Source organism: Ahaetulla prasina, chromosome 6 (assembly GCF_028640845.1).
Source record: "Ahaetulla prasina isolate Xishuangbanna chromosome 6, ASM2864084v1, whole genome shotgun sequence".
NCBI classification, from domain to species: Eukaryota; Metazoa; Chordata; class Lepidosauria; order Squamata; family Colubridae; genus Ahaetulla; species Ahaetulla prasina.
Window position 1 is genome coordinate 76,496,426 of NC_080544.1, and position 18,915 is coordinate 76,515,340.

The 18,915-nt window shown below is 39.9% G+C and overlaps 1 protein-coding gene across 1 annotated transcript in view; it reads right to left on the reverse strand.

Annotated features, from left to right (window-relative positions):
• Nucleotides 1-18,915, reverse strand: part of DOCK10 (dedicator of cytokinesis 10) — a 160,962-nt gene that overhangs the window by 92,358 nt on the left and 49,689 nt on the right. Inside the window, exons 4-7 of the mRNA XM_058188345.1 lie at nt 17,765-17,847; nt 14,531-14,603; nt 11,081-11,203; nt 10,507-10,641 (exon numbers count right to left, since the gene is read on the reverse strand). Coding sequence (XP_058044328.1) covers nt 10,507-10,641; nt 11,081-11,203; nt 14,531-14,603; nt 17,765-17,847 — 414 coding nt within the window. The remainder of the gene's footprint in view (nt 1-10,506; nt 10,642-11,080; nt 11,204-14,530; nt 14,604-17,764; nt 17,848-18,915) is intronic.

An 18,915-nucleotide genomic window follows, 5' to 3' on the forward strand; every position in this document is an offset into this window, starting at 1 on the left:
AAATAACTTCATTTAGTCAAGTTACAGAAGAAAATAGAAAATAAATACTGAAACACATGCAAGCAAAGCAACATGCTATTATTTTAGATAGAAACATAGAAACAATGATGACTGTTGATATTATAATGCCCTAATTAATCGGTTGCTGATTTCACTGGATCCCTTATAATCATCTTCTTTACAGCCCTTGTTATCTTATGCAAATATTTTTTTTCAAGCAAAAACTCCAAAGAAAGAGCTCCTTTTAAATCTGTGCTCAAATTATTTCCCTTCATCTCATGTTATTCAGAAGAAACAAGAAAACATCTTTGTTTATTTTACTTTCTTGAAGGTTAAAAAAAGTCTCTCAGGAATTCAAATACTACTTGAGATTCATATACACACAGACATGCATAAAAGCCAGACATCCTAATTTTTGCTGCATTAAATGCAATGTAACTAGAAATATTTTCAAAGCAATTAAGCAGAAGGCAGGAAATCTATGTCTCCATCCGGAAAAAGTTAATTACTTAGAACTGTTAATCTGCTATCCTTTAATGCAGGTCTACGGAATTTTTTGGCAGCTTGGTATCATTTACTATTTTCAATGCCAGAGGCAACACAGAGTGAGAAAATTAATGACATTGTGTCATCATAAAAATAAATCAGATATTTTTTCATAGATATTTAATTATTGTAATTTTTTATATTCAAAATTTATTTAAGGGCATAGCACACTTTCTTATTTTATGTTTCCGCTGAAAACTAGTAAGATTTTTTTTGCAGTATGTTTCATGGGAAAAGTTGAGGAATAAAATGTTCAGTTTTGATCTACAGTTACTGGATTGCCCATGCTTTGCTGAAGACAAGGAAGGAAAGACTCAATTGCACTTATATACCATTGTTGACTCTAGAATTCAAGTGTGCTGTAGTTGCAAAAAAAACCTAATGTAGGCCTAGGCTGCATCAATAGAGGGATAGTATCAAGACAGGAATGAAATCCAGCAGGTTCTGACAGTTCTGGAGAACCGGTAGCGGAAATTTTGAGTAGTTCAGAGAACTAGCAAATACCACCTCTGGGTGGCCCTAGAGAATGGAGACTTTGTAATATCTTTACCCCAGGAGTGGAGTGGGAATAGAGATTTTGCAATATCCTTCTCCTTCCACGACCACCAAGCAATGACCACTAAGCCATGCCCACAGAACCGGTAGTAAAAAAAATTGAATTTCATCACTGTATCAAGATCATTTGGAGTGTAGCATCACTTTATACCGCACTTGGAATACTGCATCCAGTTGGTCATAACAAGAGAAAAAAGATGTTGAGACTCTAGAAAGAATGCAAAGACCAACAAAGATAATTAGGGGGCTGGAGGCTAAACTGTACAATGAACGGTTGGGGAAACTGAGAATGTATAATCCAATACAGAAAAGGATTATGAGTGACATGATAGCAATCTTTCAATATTTGTGAGGTTGTCACAGGGAGGAGAGGGTCAACCTAGTCTCCAAACTCTTTTATTTTGTATTCTGTCACTAGTAGCCCTGTCAGGTACATTCAGTTTGGAGAGAAAGCAAGCTCTAATTTTAGAAGCTTTCTGTGTGGAAATATGGCAATACTCAGAAATATATCAGGGTGCCTGATGACAAACAATGACTATTACATGTTAAAAGAGGGCAGAGATGCCAGATGGTGTGCACCTCTTCATATCCTTTTAATCTTTCAGAGTTCTCCATAAATAGTTAAGCATTTCTCTGAACATTGGAAAAGCAACATATAAACATTTTAAAAAGACAATTTTAAAATTAATCCAGTGCATGTATGCTTACTGTGCAAATGTGCATATGAGTCCTTTAACAGCTGCATTCCTTATTTCTATAGTTTTGTTGGGAAGTCTATAGTTTTTCTCTTTTTCTCTCACACACGCACGCACGCACACACACAATGTTGAATAGACTCTTAGTAACAAACACCTGCAAGAGATTCCTTTGCTGTTTTGTTCCAATGCCTGAAGGCTGTTGGAGTCTGGACTGAGTGAAACAGGCTGAAGCTGAATCCCAAAAAGAGTTGTTCTTTCTCTATCAAGGTACTCTTGACAGTTACAGGGTTCTTGAAGGATTGGCACTGTCTCTGAAAAGTCCTTGATTTAAGGGCTCCCAGATTCCCAACTACTGCTTCATGGGTAGGCAGTGGCTTTGTTAAGAGATGACACATGTCTGAAACATTATCAGCAGGTTCAATAGTATGGTTTGCACCTGCTTTCTATTACACAGAACTGTCAAATATTTGCAAAAAAATTGCTTTCAGTTTAACATGTTGGAAAGTCCCATGTAAAACTATTCAAGTAAGACAGCTGCTTGGACACTTGATAAATATTTTCAGCTGCTGACAGCTGAAGAGAGCAGCTGGATCCTATGTATTTCTTCCTCTAAATTGATCTAACAGTATAGCAAAGGAAAAGAAAACTGAACCACAGAGTTTCTCACATACAGTTCCGAAGCTGGTAGATTGCAACATATTTATCTACTCTATCCTTTTTTGTACATTTGAAGAATGAAGGTGGAGCCCAACTTTGAAAACAATCCAAAATGTTTGCTCTTTAAAAATTTCCGAATTTGTCAGAAATTGCAAGAATTCCACAATTTTTTAAATTTTTGGGAGTAAAGGGTTCTATTTTTTTATTTTATTTTATTTATTTATTTGTCACAACAGTATATATAGGCATAATCATGAAATAACTATACGATATATAAGCATATATATAATCATAAGTATGTAATAACTATATGAAATTGGATACAATCAAAGGGAACATTAGGATAGGAATGGTAGGCACGTTGGTGCTCTTATGCATAAATTGGTGCAATTTGGTTTCTCTCGGTCTTTCATATTTCCAATTCCATTTCAACTTCCGTTATAAGTTTCAGCGGGTTAAAATAAATGATACAAATGAAGAAGAAAAGCTACTAGGGCAAAATCATGGATAGGGAGAGGAAATGCTCTTCCTGCTCTTAATTTTTCACTGTTTTATTTACTTTTATTTCAGTATTTATGAACTGATTATGTATAAATAAAAAGTACAGATAAAATATCAAAATAATGAAACTTAAGCTTAAATTTTTTTATAAAAGTTTTAAAAATTAAGATAAAAACAAAATTGTTATTCAAAATTATTCAAAAGAGTTTGAAAATTAATCATTAGTATTAACTTGATAAAAGTATCAAGTATTAACTTTATAGTCACAACCCTAGAGCAGGGCTGTCAAACTCCAGGCCCAAGTGCCGGATGCGTCACATGCTGGCCAGGCCCATGCCCGGTTTAGCGAAGGGGAAAAAAGTCCCGATACGTCATGTGATCTGCCGTAACAACGTGAGTTTGACACCCTTGCCGTGGAGTCTCTGCATGGTATCTATTATGGGTGAAAGAGTCTGATAAAGATTCCAGTTTCTGGGTACGTTGTAGAAGGATAGTGATATTTAAATTTGCCTCCATGCCTGCAACAAGCATTCTCTATGGAAAGATACAGAGACAGAGGACACTAAAGTAGAATTAGAAGTAGCAGAGCAGACATCAGTCGGAAATGTCAGTTTGCAAGACAGTATCTGATGGCAAAGCATTAGGTAGCATTTGCATGGTTGAATGAATAATTCATTTTTTAAAAAATATATAAAATAGAAGTAACCACACACAAATTAGTGGCTACATTATCTCTAGCTTATTAAGGAATTATTATTTTAGTTGTATGGTTTACATTTGATTCTTGCAAAACAACAGAATTTAAACCAACAAAGTCCATTATAATAAAATATAAGATGCATCATTTCTGCAAATAAAATCTGCAAAGTATCTATAAAACTACAAAGCATATCCCTTATATTTAACCTACTCTAAGTCTGCTGAACTTTTAAAGAAATGTCAACATTTTTGACAGTAAAGATAAAATTAAATCTGTCAAGCTTATTGGAAGATTAATATTGTAAAGAAAGACTATCTGTGTGCTTGTATAGGGAAGGGTTTTTTCCACTCCAATTTCAAAGAAGAAAGGAATTATAATGAATGTCCTGTCTAATGACCTAATATCATAGGGAAACTGATAGAGAAGGAAACACACTAACTGAAAGGAGCCAAGATTTGGTCAATCTATAAATAAAAGCATAAATAGCATTCCAAAATAAGGAATACCGGTATATCATTAATATATAATCTATACTTTACATGTTGAAGTGTTTTTCATGTTTAAATTCAACAGCAGAATGTGATTGAACTTTTTTTTTAAAAAAAGGTGTTTTCCTGTTGTGCATTATATAGTATAGCAAGAAGTCAGCATCTTTATTAAAGGAATAAAAGATGAAATGCAAAAGCTTCACATTCCCAAATATTTAGCAAAATGTTTCCTTCTGCAGCAAAATTAATAGACAATTTTTCAAATGCATTTTTAAAAAAGAGAACTGAGCTGTTTCCTACATTTAATTTAAACTTCAACATTAGAACATGCAAAAAGAATGTCAGAAACACCACATCAGATAGGTTGCAGCAGCTACCCCAGACTTGGATCAGTTTATATTAGAGATGGAATTACCCATTCCTTAAACCGCACACTAATTTGAGTGATTACTCTTCTTCAATTTTTATACTGTATGAGTTTGTTTTAGTCTAGTTCTTCTGATAATATGAGGATCAGCTATGGATACAGGTTTCTTTAGAACTGTGGAAGATTTTATTCCATGTATTTAATAGTAGAATTAGGTAACATTTCAAGAATTATTTATCTTTGAATAATACTGGGGGGATGGAGATAATGCCCCAGGAAGTGGGTAAGACCTGGAGAAAAATTAGATAGATCTAGAAAAAATATTAAATTTAATTTAAATGTAACTAAAATCTGATCACATTAATTAAATATGGTCAATATGTTAAATTAATGATTTAATAAGAGATATAAAACTACTTTTAATTACAAAGGAAGCACAAAAATGGTAAGAGAGAATATTTGAAAAATAATAAAGCATACTGAAAAGAAGACAGCAAAACTAATGAATCTTTCACTAGAGAAGAAAAACTTAAGGATGGATTTTTGTCTTAGGTTTATGCGCATGTCCAAGATGGCGCCGCGCTGCTAAATGGGAGATGCGGCGACGGGCCTTTTTTGGACCCGACCGGGCTAGGGGGGGTCTTTTTGAGAATTTGGACCCTCCCCCGGGTAAAGGACAGTGCGGGCAGTCAGAAGATGGGTGGATTGAGGCTGAGCGGCTCCGGGTTGCTTCAGGAGGAGCCCCGGAGCACTCTCCCCCCGGTGGCGGTATTATCAGCGACGGCGGTGGCCTGGCCTTTTCCAGTGGTGGCAGCGGCGGCCGGGCTACTTAGTGGCGGTGGCGGCGGCAGCCTGGCTTGGTGTTGCTTCAGGAGGAGCCCCGGAGCTCTCTCCCCCAGGCAGTGTTATTATTGGCGGCGGCCGCGGCCTGGCCTTTTCCAGCGGTGGTGGCGGCAGCCGGGCTTTTTTCAGCGGCCCGGCCGTGATGGCCTGGCCTGATGGTGGGCGGCTGGGTCCGGCGAACTGGCTTGGTGGTGAGTGGCCGAATCCAGCGGGCAATCGTGCGGCCTAGTGGCCTGGCCAGTTTGGCGGCCTGGCGGCCTGGCTTAGTGGTCGCAAACAGGGCCGATGGACGCCTTCTTCGTCATCTTGAAGGCCATCCACGGGCCTAGTGGATGCCCTCTTTATCATCTAGAGGACATCTATGTGCTGACTGTGGGGGACCTTTCAAGACCTTGGGCCCCCCCCTGGACTTTGGGAGAGAGATGGCTCGGCGGTCGAGCAGCTTGGCCCAGTGGGCGCGTGTGTGGCCTGGCGGTTTGGCGGCCTGGCGGTTTGGCCTAGTGGTCACCAACTGGCCCGGTGGACGCCTTTTTGTCATCTTGAAGGACGACCACGGACCTTGCGGACGCCTTTTCAATATTCTGAGGACGCCTATGGGCTGGCTGCGGAGGACCCTTTAAGATCTTCAGTCCCCAGTTGGGGGAATTGAGGACGGTCCTGGACAATCCTAGCAAACGCTATTGTAGGACTCCATCTTTTCCCTCCCCCTTCTTCCACAGACCACCCCTCTGGATTGTATATGAGGGGTTGGTGTATATGAGGGGTTGACTGAATCATGGCGGTTTTGTCCATCTACCACCTAAGAACTATTCCCAGACTGTTTCTCACCCGGAATTGCTGGTGTTGTCAGTTACCATCTTGACTGGTCCAGGATGGGTCTGTTTGCCGGACTTCTACTATGCGGACATTTTCAGTGGCGACCTTCTTGCCCTGCGAGATTCCCCTCTCTCGCGAGTTTGGCCCTCTACGTTATCGAGGGCCCATCTTGAGGACGGGTTTTGGAACCCCGAGAGGTGGCATGCCAAGAATAGGAGACTTAGGGGATTTTTAATTAACTTGATTGATCAATTAAATCAATTAATTTAATTGATTTTTTAAGGGGAGTTTTAATGGGAATTTTACAGGGAGGATGGAAATTGACAAGTTTGGGTTGGAGGGGGAAGGGGTAGAATGGGTGGGGAGGGAAACCCGTCAGGGAGGGAGCCAAGTCCAATGTGCGTTCGTGGCATTAAGTTAGGTCCGAGGGAGGTGGGGGAGGGTTTCATTCCAGCTTATCAGGGTTGTGCTATTGACACGGTAAGTGGGAGAGGCAGATATGGCGGAAGGGGGGGGCACATCAGGTTTTGGGAGTACGCCCTCGCTATTTAAGAGCGATCGTGTGCTCCGGCCCCCCTGCTTCTTCCCGTTCCCCGGGTGGCCAGAGTACTCGGGACTTGGGCCTCCGGCTGAGGTTATGCAATGCAAGGTCTGTGGTTAACAAAGTCCCCCTGATCTCAGATCTAATTCAGGAAGGGACCACAGACGTTATGGACATTACGGAGACCTGGTTGGGCATGGAAGGGGGGGTTCCCCTAGTGGAGATGTGCCCACCAGAATACAGAGTGCGGTGGCACGTCAATTACCCCAGTACCTGGATGAAACCGTCTATCTAGACCCGTTCCAGTCCGGCTTCCGGCCCGGATACAGTACAGAGACGGCTTTGGTCGCATTGGTTGATGATCTCTGGAGGGCCAGGGATAAGGGTTACTCCTCTGCCCTGGTCCTATTAGATCTCTCAGCGGCTTTCGATACCATCGACATGGTATCTTGCTGCGCCGGTTGGAGGGTTTGGGAGTGGGAGGCACTGTTTATTGGTGGTTCTCCTCCTACCTCTCTGACCGGATGCAGACGGTGTTGACCGGGGGGCAGAGATCGACCCCGAGGCACCTCATGTGTGGGGTGCCGCAGGGATCGATTCTCTCGCCTCTCCTGTTCAACATCTATATGAAACTGCTGGGTGAGATCATCAGTGGTTTTGAGGTGAGGTACCAACTGTACGCTGATGATACGCAGCTGTACTTTTCCACCCCAGGCCACCCCAATGAAGCTGTCAAAGTACTGTCCCGGTGTCTGGAAGCCATACGGGTCTGGATGGGGAGGAACAGGCTCAAACTTAATCCCTCCAAGATGGAGTGGCTGTGGATGCCGGCACTGCGGCTGACTGTTGGGGGCGAGTCATTGGCCCCGATGGAAAGGGTGCGCAACTTGGGCGTTCTCCTGGATCGGCGGTTGTCTTTCAAAGACCATTTGATGACCGTCTCCAGGAGAGTTTTTTATCAGGTTTATCAGGTTCACCTGATTCACCTGTTGCGCCCCTTCCTGGACCGGGATGCCCTATGCACGGTCACTCATGCTCTCGTGACCTCTCGCTTGGACTATTGCAATGCTTTCTACATGGGGCTCCCCTTGAAGAGCACCCGGAGACCTGGACCGGGATTCCCTATGCACGGTCACTCATGCTCTCGTGACCTCTCGCTTGGACTATTGCAATGCTTTCTACATGGGGCTCCCCTTGAAGAGCACCCGGAGACTCCAGTTAGTCCAGTTAATGCAGCTGCGCGGGTAATAGAGGGAGCGGTTCGGAGCTCCCATGTAACACCCATCCTGCGCAGACTGCACTGGCTGCCTGTTGTCTTCCGGGTGCACTTCAAGGTATTGGTGACTACCTTCAAAGCGCTCCATGGTTTAGGACCAGGATATTAACGGGACTGTCTACTGCCATCTTCTAACTCCCAGCGACCGGTGCGTTCTCACAGAGAGGGACTCCTTAGGGTGCCGTCAGCCAAGCAATGTTGACTGGCGGCCCCCAGGGGGAGGGCCTTCTCTGTGGGGGCTCCTACCCTGTGGAACGAACTTCCCCCTGGACTTCGTCAACTATCCTACCTTCGGACCTTTCGCCGCGAACTTAAAACCTATTTATTCCGTTTAGCTGGATTGGCTTGATTTTAAAATTTTTAATTTGCTTTTATGGGTTTTAAATTTTTGTAAATTTTATAGGGTGTTATTGTATTTTAAATTTTTGGCCAATTGAATAAGTTTTTTAAGGGGTTGTTCTTAATATTATATGTACTGTTCTTTTTGTATTTTATTCTGGTTGTGCACCGCCCTGAGTCCTTCGGGAGAAGGGCGGTATACAAATTAAAATATTATTATTATTATTATTATTATTATTATTATTATTATTATTATTGTTATTGTTATTGTTGTTGTTGTTGTTGTTGTTGTTGTTGTCAAGGTATTAACCAAAAGGCTTTTAAAATGAATATTATCCAATTCTTAACAGGACAAAAACTTTCTTAATGGTAATAAACTACAGAATTAAATGATACACCACACTATCCTTTGGTATATGCTATAAAAATGGATTTTCACTATTTGATGACTGGCAGTAGACATCAGTAATGGGTTATGGAGGTATTTATAAGTTAGGCACCAGTTTCCAAAACATTTCTTGGTACAATTTAAAATACTGGTTGCTGGTTTTAATTTATAAAGCTCTAAATGGCTTGGCACTAAGTAGAGTGCATTTGATTTGTATTTGATTTACTTATGTACTGCTAAGGATTTGGACTTTCAATAACATAAAAATTAAATACTAAATAAATAATTGTGCAATGTTTATAGAACAAAGAAAAAAACAATCTTTGAACATAATGCCCTTGGACTCTTACAAAATTCCATCCTTTTTAGCGATTAGAAGAAAGCATTTTTACAAGCAAACTAGATAAAACCTGTACTGCATCATATGTAGTTGAAAGCTATGGATACCAGTTTTAACTAAGTTAGATACTGTAATGAATCAGGGGCAATGCATGGGACCAGAATATATTTGCATCTTTTCTCTCCATTTGGCAAAGGCAAATAGGGTACAGTTTTAAAATGTAAACATGATCTGGAAAATCTCATTAGGCATGCGTTAAAAAGCTATTTGGGTAGCTTTTCTATGTAATTTAAATGAGAAATGGTTATGCACACTGATTTCTGTATGCACACCAGAATTATCTCAAAAGTCTTTGAACCATTTGTTCAGCTTGGGCCATTTTACTTAGAACTCATTCTTTTAAAGAAGCATATAGAACCACATCAAAGGTGATAAGAAGATTGTTTAGATCAGTTAATAGAACTGCCAGAAAAAGAGCATGGTTAATTCAACAGAAGTCAACTTTTATTCCCTTACAGAGAGCAACAGGAGAAACAAAAGCTGGACTTCTGAAATAAAGAAAAAAATAACGAGAGAAGGGGTTTTGTTTTTGTTTTGCTTTGTATAAAAGGGCTTTTCTATTATTGGGATTCAGAAAAAGCGAACCAGATCTTGTATTTGAAGTCTGTTTTTAGGATTACCGTTCTGGCAGAATTGAACTTTATATTGACTTCAAACATTCAACCATTCAACAAAAAATACGAAGTTTTTTTTTTTAGACTAAGGAGCTTTATTAAACTGTTCATACAAAAACAAAGCATCACGTGGTACATTTAAGATGCCATGAGAAATTTTGTTCATGAAAGAAAAGCCAAACTGGCAATTTTAAGATATACCGGTATTCCATTTTGTATATTAAAATTCCACTTAAAGGAGCAAAAATTCATAAGTTGCTGTACTCTTAAGAAATGGTGATAATAAAAGAAGATGAATCTTGGAATGTACTGTTCAACATTCTGCACATAGACAGTCTTGGAAATATGGCTATTTTGTTAGATGACAAGCATGGATAGGTGGAATGAGATTAAAATACGGAAAGTTGTTCAGAGACTGAAAAATGAAGGAGAATTTTGATTTATGAATATTTGCTGAGAAAAAAAGCAAATGTTTGTTTTTGGTATGTGGCATAATTGCAAATCTTTTTATTTATACATAAGGAAAAATTAACTAGGATGAATGTTTTTATTTTTATAATGAAAAGTTGGGAATCAGCATAGGGAGTACTGTATGGGCAATGAGAGGTTCTGAACATAACATATTGTACAATGTGTTTAGAAGAGAAGGGATATTTATAAGGATTCTAGTCTTCAAGAGCAAAGAACTGTTAAAATTAAAAATGGCTGAGAAAATGCAGAGGCAATAAAGGCACTCATATAGTAAATCTAGCCATATTTTGAAAACTTCTGACTTACCTGCACCACCCCTGTACAGGAATCCAAAAAGATGCAGCCTTTGGGTTCTTTTGAAATCTTTTCATCTTTATAAAAGTTCATTATGTACGAGTGGTCTGACAATTGTGTCAGTTGAAAATAGCGCTTTTTGAACGACTATGTGAAAAATAAGAAACAGAATTGGCTGTAACACAAATTATTTCTGACCAGATCCTTAATTCATAGAAAACAGAAAATTGAAACACCACTAATAATCACAAAGAACAATAATCTTTGAATGACAATGGAACTGGCCACTTTAATGTCATTTACATTGCAACAGTACACATGCTTATTTCGCACCATCCATTTAATTTAGAACAGCTTCTGTCTAGGTAAATACTCATATTACTGCTGAAACAGTTTCATTAATTACATTTTGGAGCTAAGCAAACAAGTGAAATTACAAAGAAAAAAAATGATGATGAGAATTAAGTCAGAGGACAGATATTAAACAAGGAAAAGGAGTTTGGTATTAGACTTCTTCTGATTTTTTTGCCAACAGAAACTAACATTGCTCTCCTTTTACAATAGAAAATAGTAGTAATTTTCTTACCCGAACTGTAATGCTATTATTTACTGTGCTATTAAAATTCCCCTTATAAAGCCAGCCAGATTTGAAAACTCCAGTTCCTCCTCCTCCTCCACCACCTTTCGAAGATGAGTGAGATGTTGTATCCTAATTGAAAGACATTAATACTCTTTGATTTTTTTGGTTTCCTGCAAGGTAAAAACTCAGAATATGCTGAGATTTTTATAGCTATGCACTTTCTAATAATGAGAACACCTCTCAGAACTGGTAGATATATAATTTTCTTTAGAAAATGTGTTTCCTTTCAAAAACTGAAAATGTATTTATTTATTCAACAAAATTTATATAGCTATCCATCTACCAGAACAAGAACAACAAAAAACTTAGGGCAAAAATAAAATTTAAAAACCCACAAGAAATATATATAAACTGGACTTTGTGGTAAGTCAAACAGTTTCAGGTGGTTTGATTCAGGCGAGGGCCCAGGGTAAGGGGGGGGGGTGACGGTTATTATCAATGAGAGTCTAGAGCCGAGGGAGATCACTGTGCCACAGATAGACGGATGTGAGTCCCTCCTTGTGAAGTGAGTCCGGGGGATGCAGGTGGGTTTACTGATCATGTACCTGGCTCCTTGCTGCATGACAGAAACCCTGCCCGAGCTACTGGATGTGATTGCCGGGATGGCGGTGGAGATCCCCAGGCTTATTGGTCACGGGGGATTTCAATCTGCCATCAGCGAGGGTGGCATCCATGTCAGCTTGGGAGTTCATGGCTTCCATGACGGCCTTGGACCTGACCCAGTTAGTGAACGGTCCCACTCACATTGGGGAAAACACTTTGGACTTGATTTTTGTCTCTGGAGAGTGGTTGAATGATCTGGAGTTAGGGGAGTTAGTTACCAGACCCCTGTCATGATCAGATCATTCGCTCCTTCAGCTGGACTTTTGAACCGCCGACCCCCGCCACAGGGAGACGGAACCGATTCATTGGTTCCATCCCAGGCGCCTGATGGACTCTGAGAGATTCCAAATGGAGCTTGGGCCATTCCCTGAGGATTCCCTGAGGATTCCACGACTCGGCTGGAGCTTTAGTCGCCGACTGGGATCGGGCGGCAGCTGGTGCTCTAGATCGAGTCGTGCCTTTGCGGCCTCTGACTCGGTGCCGATCTCGATTAGCCCCTTGGTATTCCGAGGGGCTGAGGGAGATGAAACGCCGGAGAAGACGCCTAGAGAGTATCTGGAGGGCCAGCCACTCCGAATCTGACCGGACACTAGTTAGGTCTCAAATTTGGAACTATCTAGTGGCAATGAGGGTGGCAAAACGGGAATATTTTTCCACTCTCATTGCATCAGCAGATAACCGCCCAGCTGCCCTGTTTAGGGTGACCAGCTCGCTCCTTCATCAGGGAGCGGTGGAGGATCCCTTACAGGGTCGAGCTGAGGAGTTTGGACAATATCTGTTTGATAAAATCGCTCAGATTCGGGAGAGGTTGGACACAGATTGGGTAGATCCGGGCAGGGTGGGAGAGGCAGGTCTTGGGGTTACTATCTGGGATGAGTTTGATTCTGTGGCTCCTGAGGACATGGACAGGATACTGGGGGGACTGAATGCGACCACATGTTTACTGGACCCGTGTCCCTCCTAGCTGGTACTGGCCACCCAGGAGGTGACACGAGGCTGGCTCCAGGGAATTGTGAACGCTTCTTTGATGGAGGGTATCTTCCCTACCGCCTTGAAAGAGGCGGTGGTGAGGCCCCTCCTCAAGAAGCCTTCCCTGGATCCAGCTATTATAGCAAACTACCGTCCTGTCTCCAACCTTCGTTTTGTGGCAAAGGTTGTTGAGAGTGTGATTGCACGACAGTTGCCCCAGTACCTGGATGAAACTGTCTATCTAGATCCGTTCCAGTCCGGTTTCCGGCCTGGTTACAGCACGGAAACAGCCTTGGTCGCGTTGGTTGATGATCTCTGGAGGGCTTGGGACAGAGGTTGCTCCTCTGTCCTGGTCCTATCAGATCTCTCAGCGGCTTTCAATACCATTGACCATGGTATCCTGCTGTGCTGGCTCGGGGGACTTGGAGTGGGGGGCACCGTCCATTGGTGGTTCTCCTCCTACCTCTCTGACCGGTCGCAGACAGTGTTGACAGGAGGGCAGAGATCGGCCCCGAGGCGCCTCTTATGTGGGGTGCTGCAAGGGTCGGTTCTCTCGCCTCAACATCTATATGAAGCCGCTGGGTGAGATCATCCGTGGATTTGGGGTGAGTTGTCATCTATACGCTGACGATACTCAGCTGTATATTTCCACCCCTAACCACCCCAACGAGGCTGTTGAAGTGATATCCCAGTGCCTTGAGGCCATACGGGTCTGGATGGGGAGAAACAGACTCAGACTCAATCCCACCAAGACCGAGTGGCTGTGGATGCCGGTACAGTCAGCTAATTCCATCGCTGACCGTTGGGGGCGAGTTGTTGGCCCCCACGGAAAGGGCTCGCAATCTGGATGTCCTCCTGGATGCACAGCTTTCTTTAGAAGAACATATGATGGCCGTCGCCAGGGGAGCTTTTTATCAGGTTCGCCTGATACTCCAGTTGTGCCCCTTTCTGGACTGGGCTTCCTTATGCACAGTCACTCATGCCCTTGTTACATCCCGCCTGGACTACTGCAATGCTCTCTACATGGGATTCCCCTTGAAGGGTACCCAGAGGCTTCAACTGGTTCAGAATGCGGCTGCGCGGGTGATAGAGGGAGCACCTTGTGGCTTCCGTGTGACACCTCTCCTGCGCAGTCTGCACTGGCTCCCAGTGGTCTTCCGGGTTCAATTCAAGGTACTTGTTATCACCTTTAAAGCGCTCCATGGCTTAGGACCGGGGTACTTACGGGACCGCCTACTGCCACCAGTAGCCTCACACCGACCAGTGTGCTCTCACAGAGAGGGCCTCCTCTGGATACCGTCAGCCAAACAATGTTGACTGGCAACCTCCAGGGGGAGGGCCTTCTCTGTGGGGGCTTCCGCCCTCTGGAACGAGCTGCCTTCGAGGCTTCGTCAACTCCCCGATCTCTGGACCTTCTGCCGCGACGTTGTTGTTTCGACGTGCAGGACTAGCTTGAACATAGTTTTAAATCGGGGTTTTGAATTAGGGGTTTTAAACAGGGTTTTAATTGTATTTAAAAAATTTTAGGCCATTAATCGAATCAGTTTTTTATATTGTTTTTAATTTGTATTATATGTATTTTGTTTTTACTGGCTGTGAACCGCCCTGAGTCCTTCCTTATTTATTTAAAATAAATAAATAAATAAATAAATAAATAAATAAATAAATAAATAAATAAATAAATTTTCCAAGGGCAGGAACTGTAACAAAGAAGGCATACTTCTTAAGCCACATCACATGACACTGCTGGGGATCTGCACCTTCCCTGCTAGATCTAGAAGCATTTAGGAATAATAAAGTGAAAGTGGACAGTTGTATGCTTACTTCATCCTTGTCAACATCTTCATGATCAATTTCAAAAGAATGTGAAGGAAGTTTCTCTGGTCTGTATTCATGCCTAAGGAAGAACATTTTTTAGTGGTGCTGATAATATATGTGCCAAAATATTTTGCTACATCATAAAGAACCATGGAGCTATAGTGGTACAGAATGAAGTATTGAAAATTAATTCTGCCCACTCCCAGGAGTTTGATCTTGACTTGTTCAAAGTTTACTTGGCCTTCCATCCTTCTGAGGTTGGTAAAATGAGGAGCCATATTGTTGGCAGTAAAATGCTGACTCTATAAACCATGTAGAGACCGCTATAAAGCACTATGAAGTAGTATATAAACCTAAGTGCTATTGCTATTTCACTGATTACTTACAAGAATTAAAAATGTAGAGTGAAACCCAACAAGGCACAACATATAATAGCTTAATTTCATAGCACAACATAACAACATAAAAATAGAACTGGTCTACACGGAAAATGGATAATCCTTAAGTGGATCCTCTAGTTGCATCCTATATTAAATTTCTTGCATTGAGTAGGGCATGGGTTACATATCTTAGTATTAGATATGTGCTTAGTGAGTATAATAAAAATAAACCATACAGAAAGGGACTCAAAATTAGTGAGAAAATTATTATCTGAATATATTTGAAGTATGCCTCAGTTGTTTCTAGAGACATTAACAGAAGTGTTAAAAATAAATCCTTAATTAAAATCCAAATACATTTTACATTGCCTCTTAGCCCATTCTCCCTTCTGTGTGGGCTGTTTCATGACTTTCAGTTACAATGAAAAAGTGTAATAGTTATTTACAGAAAAAGGCAAACCTTTAAACCTTTAATTCCCCAAGCAAAGCAGAACCCACCACATTAATCAGAAATCATCATACTACTTTTAAGAGTGCAAATACATTCTGCAACAGAAATGAATACTTTCCTAATGTTTTCCTCAAAATGGCTAGATTGGTCTATGGCTAATGCACTGAAGATAACTAAGATAACATGAAATTTTCTTCAGTTATTAAATGGGAGATCTCTATAAAATTGGGCCACCCAGTCTGGAAAAACTGTCACAGAAAAATACATGGTTTAAAAGTTCATTATCTAAGAGACTGTCTTTTACACGATGAACTTATCTAACTATTAGGATCTGCAGAAGACACTCATTTGAGGGTTTCTCACTGTCAGATTTGTCTTTCTGACATTGGGCAGAGTCTTCCAAGTTGCTTTCAGGCTATGGAATGCATTTAATTTGGGAATGGCATTGGACCTTCACTTTCTTAGCTTTCATAACATATGTAATACTGCATGCCGTTCATCAGGCTTTTAACTTTGATTGATTTTGTATTCTGAATTTCACCCTGAGTTCTTGCTTGGGTAGAAAGATGTATCATAAATTGAACGAACAAAAGATATTGCAATCTATCCATTTTACAGAGATCTATCATAGAGATTCAGAGGAATTTGAAAGAATTTGCTTTTCTCATCTAGGAAAATGATGAGGGAATAACTGGGGGAATAACATCCAGAATTATTATTGAACTGCAGTTGAGATATTTGATTAAATATTTAATTAAATTATATTTCAAAGAACATGTATTACAGAATAATTCTCACTAAAGTCATGTGAGTTGTATTAACTATTACACAAGTTGGACTAAGTATCATCAACATAACAAATCAATAGATTTGGGATCTCAATTATGCATTTTTATTTTAATAAATGCAAATTAACATGTAGTTTTAACAAATTTATTGTCAAGTGGCAAATCATTCATGCTTTTTTTCCTTATGTTTTGAAAACATGACAGTTGGGATTATGGTTGCCATTTTATGCATTACTGAAGTGCTAATTCCGATACCAAAAAGAGCATCTCGCCAGTATTGCTGAATTGTTTAGCCTTAATTTCAAACACTTTTAATGCTAAAATAGAATGAAGTTTTTTTTCTTCCTTTTAAAAATGCAGTTTGTTTTTTAAAAAGCCTCAGAAAGTCCTATGCTGGTTACTAAACACATGACTGAATCATAGAATGCAAAGTGAACTAAATACTTCTTAGATTTTACTTCTCAGCTAAAATGTCATGCATGAATTGGGCCCTTAAAATCTATGCCAGACTTTTTGTCTCCAAATGAGCCACATTATTTGTTTGCTTCCTCATAAATGTATTTTTAGAAAAGTAGAAGCTTCCTATCTATTAAAATATGCCAAGCATAGCTGATGCTCCAAATCTATATTTCTTTCTGTGTATTGTGTATTGGCTAATACAATTTGCCTCCAGATATGGAAACAATTGAATCATCCAAATAGAATAGAATTTTATTGGCCAAGTGTGATTGGACACACAAGTGCCCAATTCTAGTTTATATTCTTCTTCTTCAAAATTCAATACAAGGTATGATTAATATTTTTAAAAATTGGAAGTATTTAATACTTTCACGTCTATACTTGTCCTAGGCCAATATTTTATCCATGTGAAAAAGAGTTTGCTTTAAAAAATAGCCTTCACCTTCTAGATGAAGCTTTTGTTTTAATAAGAATCTTTATAAAGGGTTGCTGCAGGATAATAGAATTCAGAATATCCTCTTCCACACAATAGTTTATATAGAACTTTGGAAATAATTCAAAGGGTGTTTTGGAACAGGAAACAAGAAAGGACCTGTCTACAACTCTTTAAAGCCATGATGATGAACCTATGGCACACGTACCAGAGGTGGCACACAGCACCCTCTCTGAGGGCACATGAGCCATTGCCCCAGTTCAGCTCTGCTGCACGTGTGTGTGTGCCTCCTGCCGGCAGCTGGTCTTCAGGTCTCTGCCATGCATGCATGGGGGTTGGGAGTGTGCAGGAGGTCCACACATACATATGCAAGGGGCACATGTGCGGGGGACACACACACATTGAATTTTGGGGTTCACTTTGGACACTTGGTCCAGAAAAGGTTAGCCATCACTGCTTTAAAACATCAATATTTTTTACTTCAGGGCTGAACTGTGGGATCTGTGAGATTTAAATAACTCTTTAAGGCAGCTAATAACTGATTGTATTTCATTCCAGCACAATTATGTATTTATCAGAAGACATTATAACTATAACATGAAGTGTTTGCATAATGTAACCTTAGATAATTTATTGGAGACTAGAGGCAATTGTTCTGTGTGACAAAGACAATTATATTTAAACTTAATATTTTAAAAAGAAAAAAAGTAAGAAAGCATAGTGTCTTACTGTGGTAGATGTCTAAAATCTCCTGAATACTGTTCATATTTGTAGTCTACAATATGCCATTGGGAATTGTAATATTTACATGCCTAAAACAATACAGAAGAAAATATTTGATTAAGAAGGAAAAGGTTTGATTGGAAAAAAAGTTGTTTGTATGTAGATGACAAACATGTACATTTACTTTTAATACATCTGTTGCCAATATAAGCATTTTGTAGATAATTTTCTCTAGCAGAAGTATTTTGGTATGCAATTTATAGACCTAAGAAGTGAATGGTAACATTAGACAAAATAAAAACAATTCAAAAAGGTAATTGTGTTTCAATCCTGGGAAGTACATATGAGAACATGAACAACACAGCTTAAAGAGGTGTGTATCTGTTTTCCATATAAAATGTTGATAAAACAGGCATAGAAACATAAATTGGTGAAAATGTCTAACACAGTTTTGTTTTATGAAAAAAAAATAAGCCTTTTCTTATATTTTCAAAAGCATATTGTCTTTGTTTACCTAATACAACCTATTATTTCTGTAAATAATATTTACATTCCACTGAAAGGAATGATAAAACTCCAGTTTTGCTTATAATGTGCATTGTGCCTATAATGCAGCCAGTTGTAATTTAATTGTCATATTTTCTCCCACATAAAAATTACTCAGTTCTACATCACTCCAGAGGTTTTGTTTTCCAGAGTATGAATTGGTTTTTTTGAGCCTCTTGAAATATCTTGTCTGATGTTTTGAAGCATCAATCAAATATAAATCTTAAGCTCATTGCAAATCCCTAAAGCAGGCTTGCTCATGATCAGGAAAACTGGAGCTTCTGTCACACATTTTATATCTAAATGCTATGGAGAATATAGCAAGTTGATAATGACAACCATCTCATTTGTCAACATTCATTTAAAGAAGAAATTTTTATGTTTTCTTTTGCAAGTTATGTAAAAAAATACTACAGTACTTAAATAATGAGGTAAAAAGAGACCAAATTTTGTGGTATACTAAGTATGTCCACTGTTATCTAATCATACACGTGGCTGGATCAAGTACAAACTAATGAGGAGTAATAAATTCCAATATTGGTTTGCTGGCATTTATTTTCTTGCTAAGGAGTGCAATGCAAGTTTAATAAAGTGCAACAGGAACAAGAACA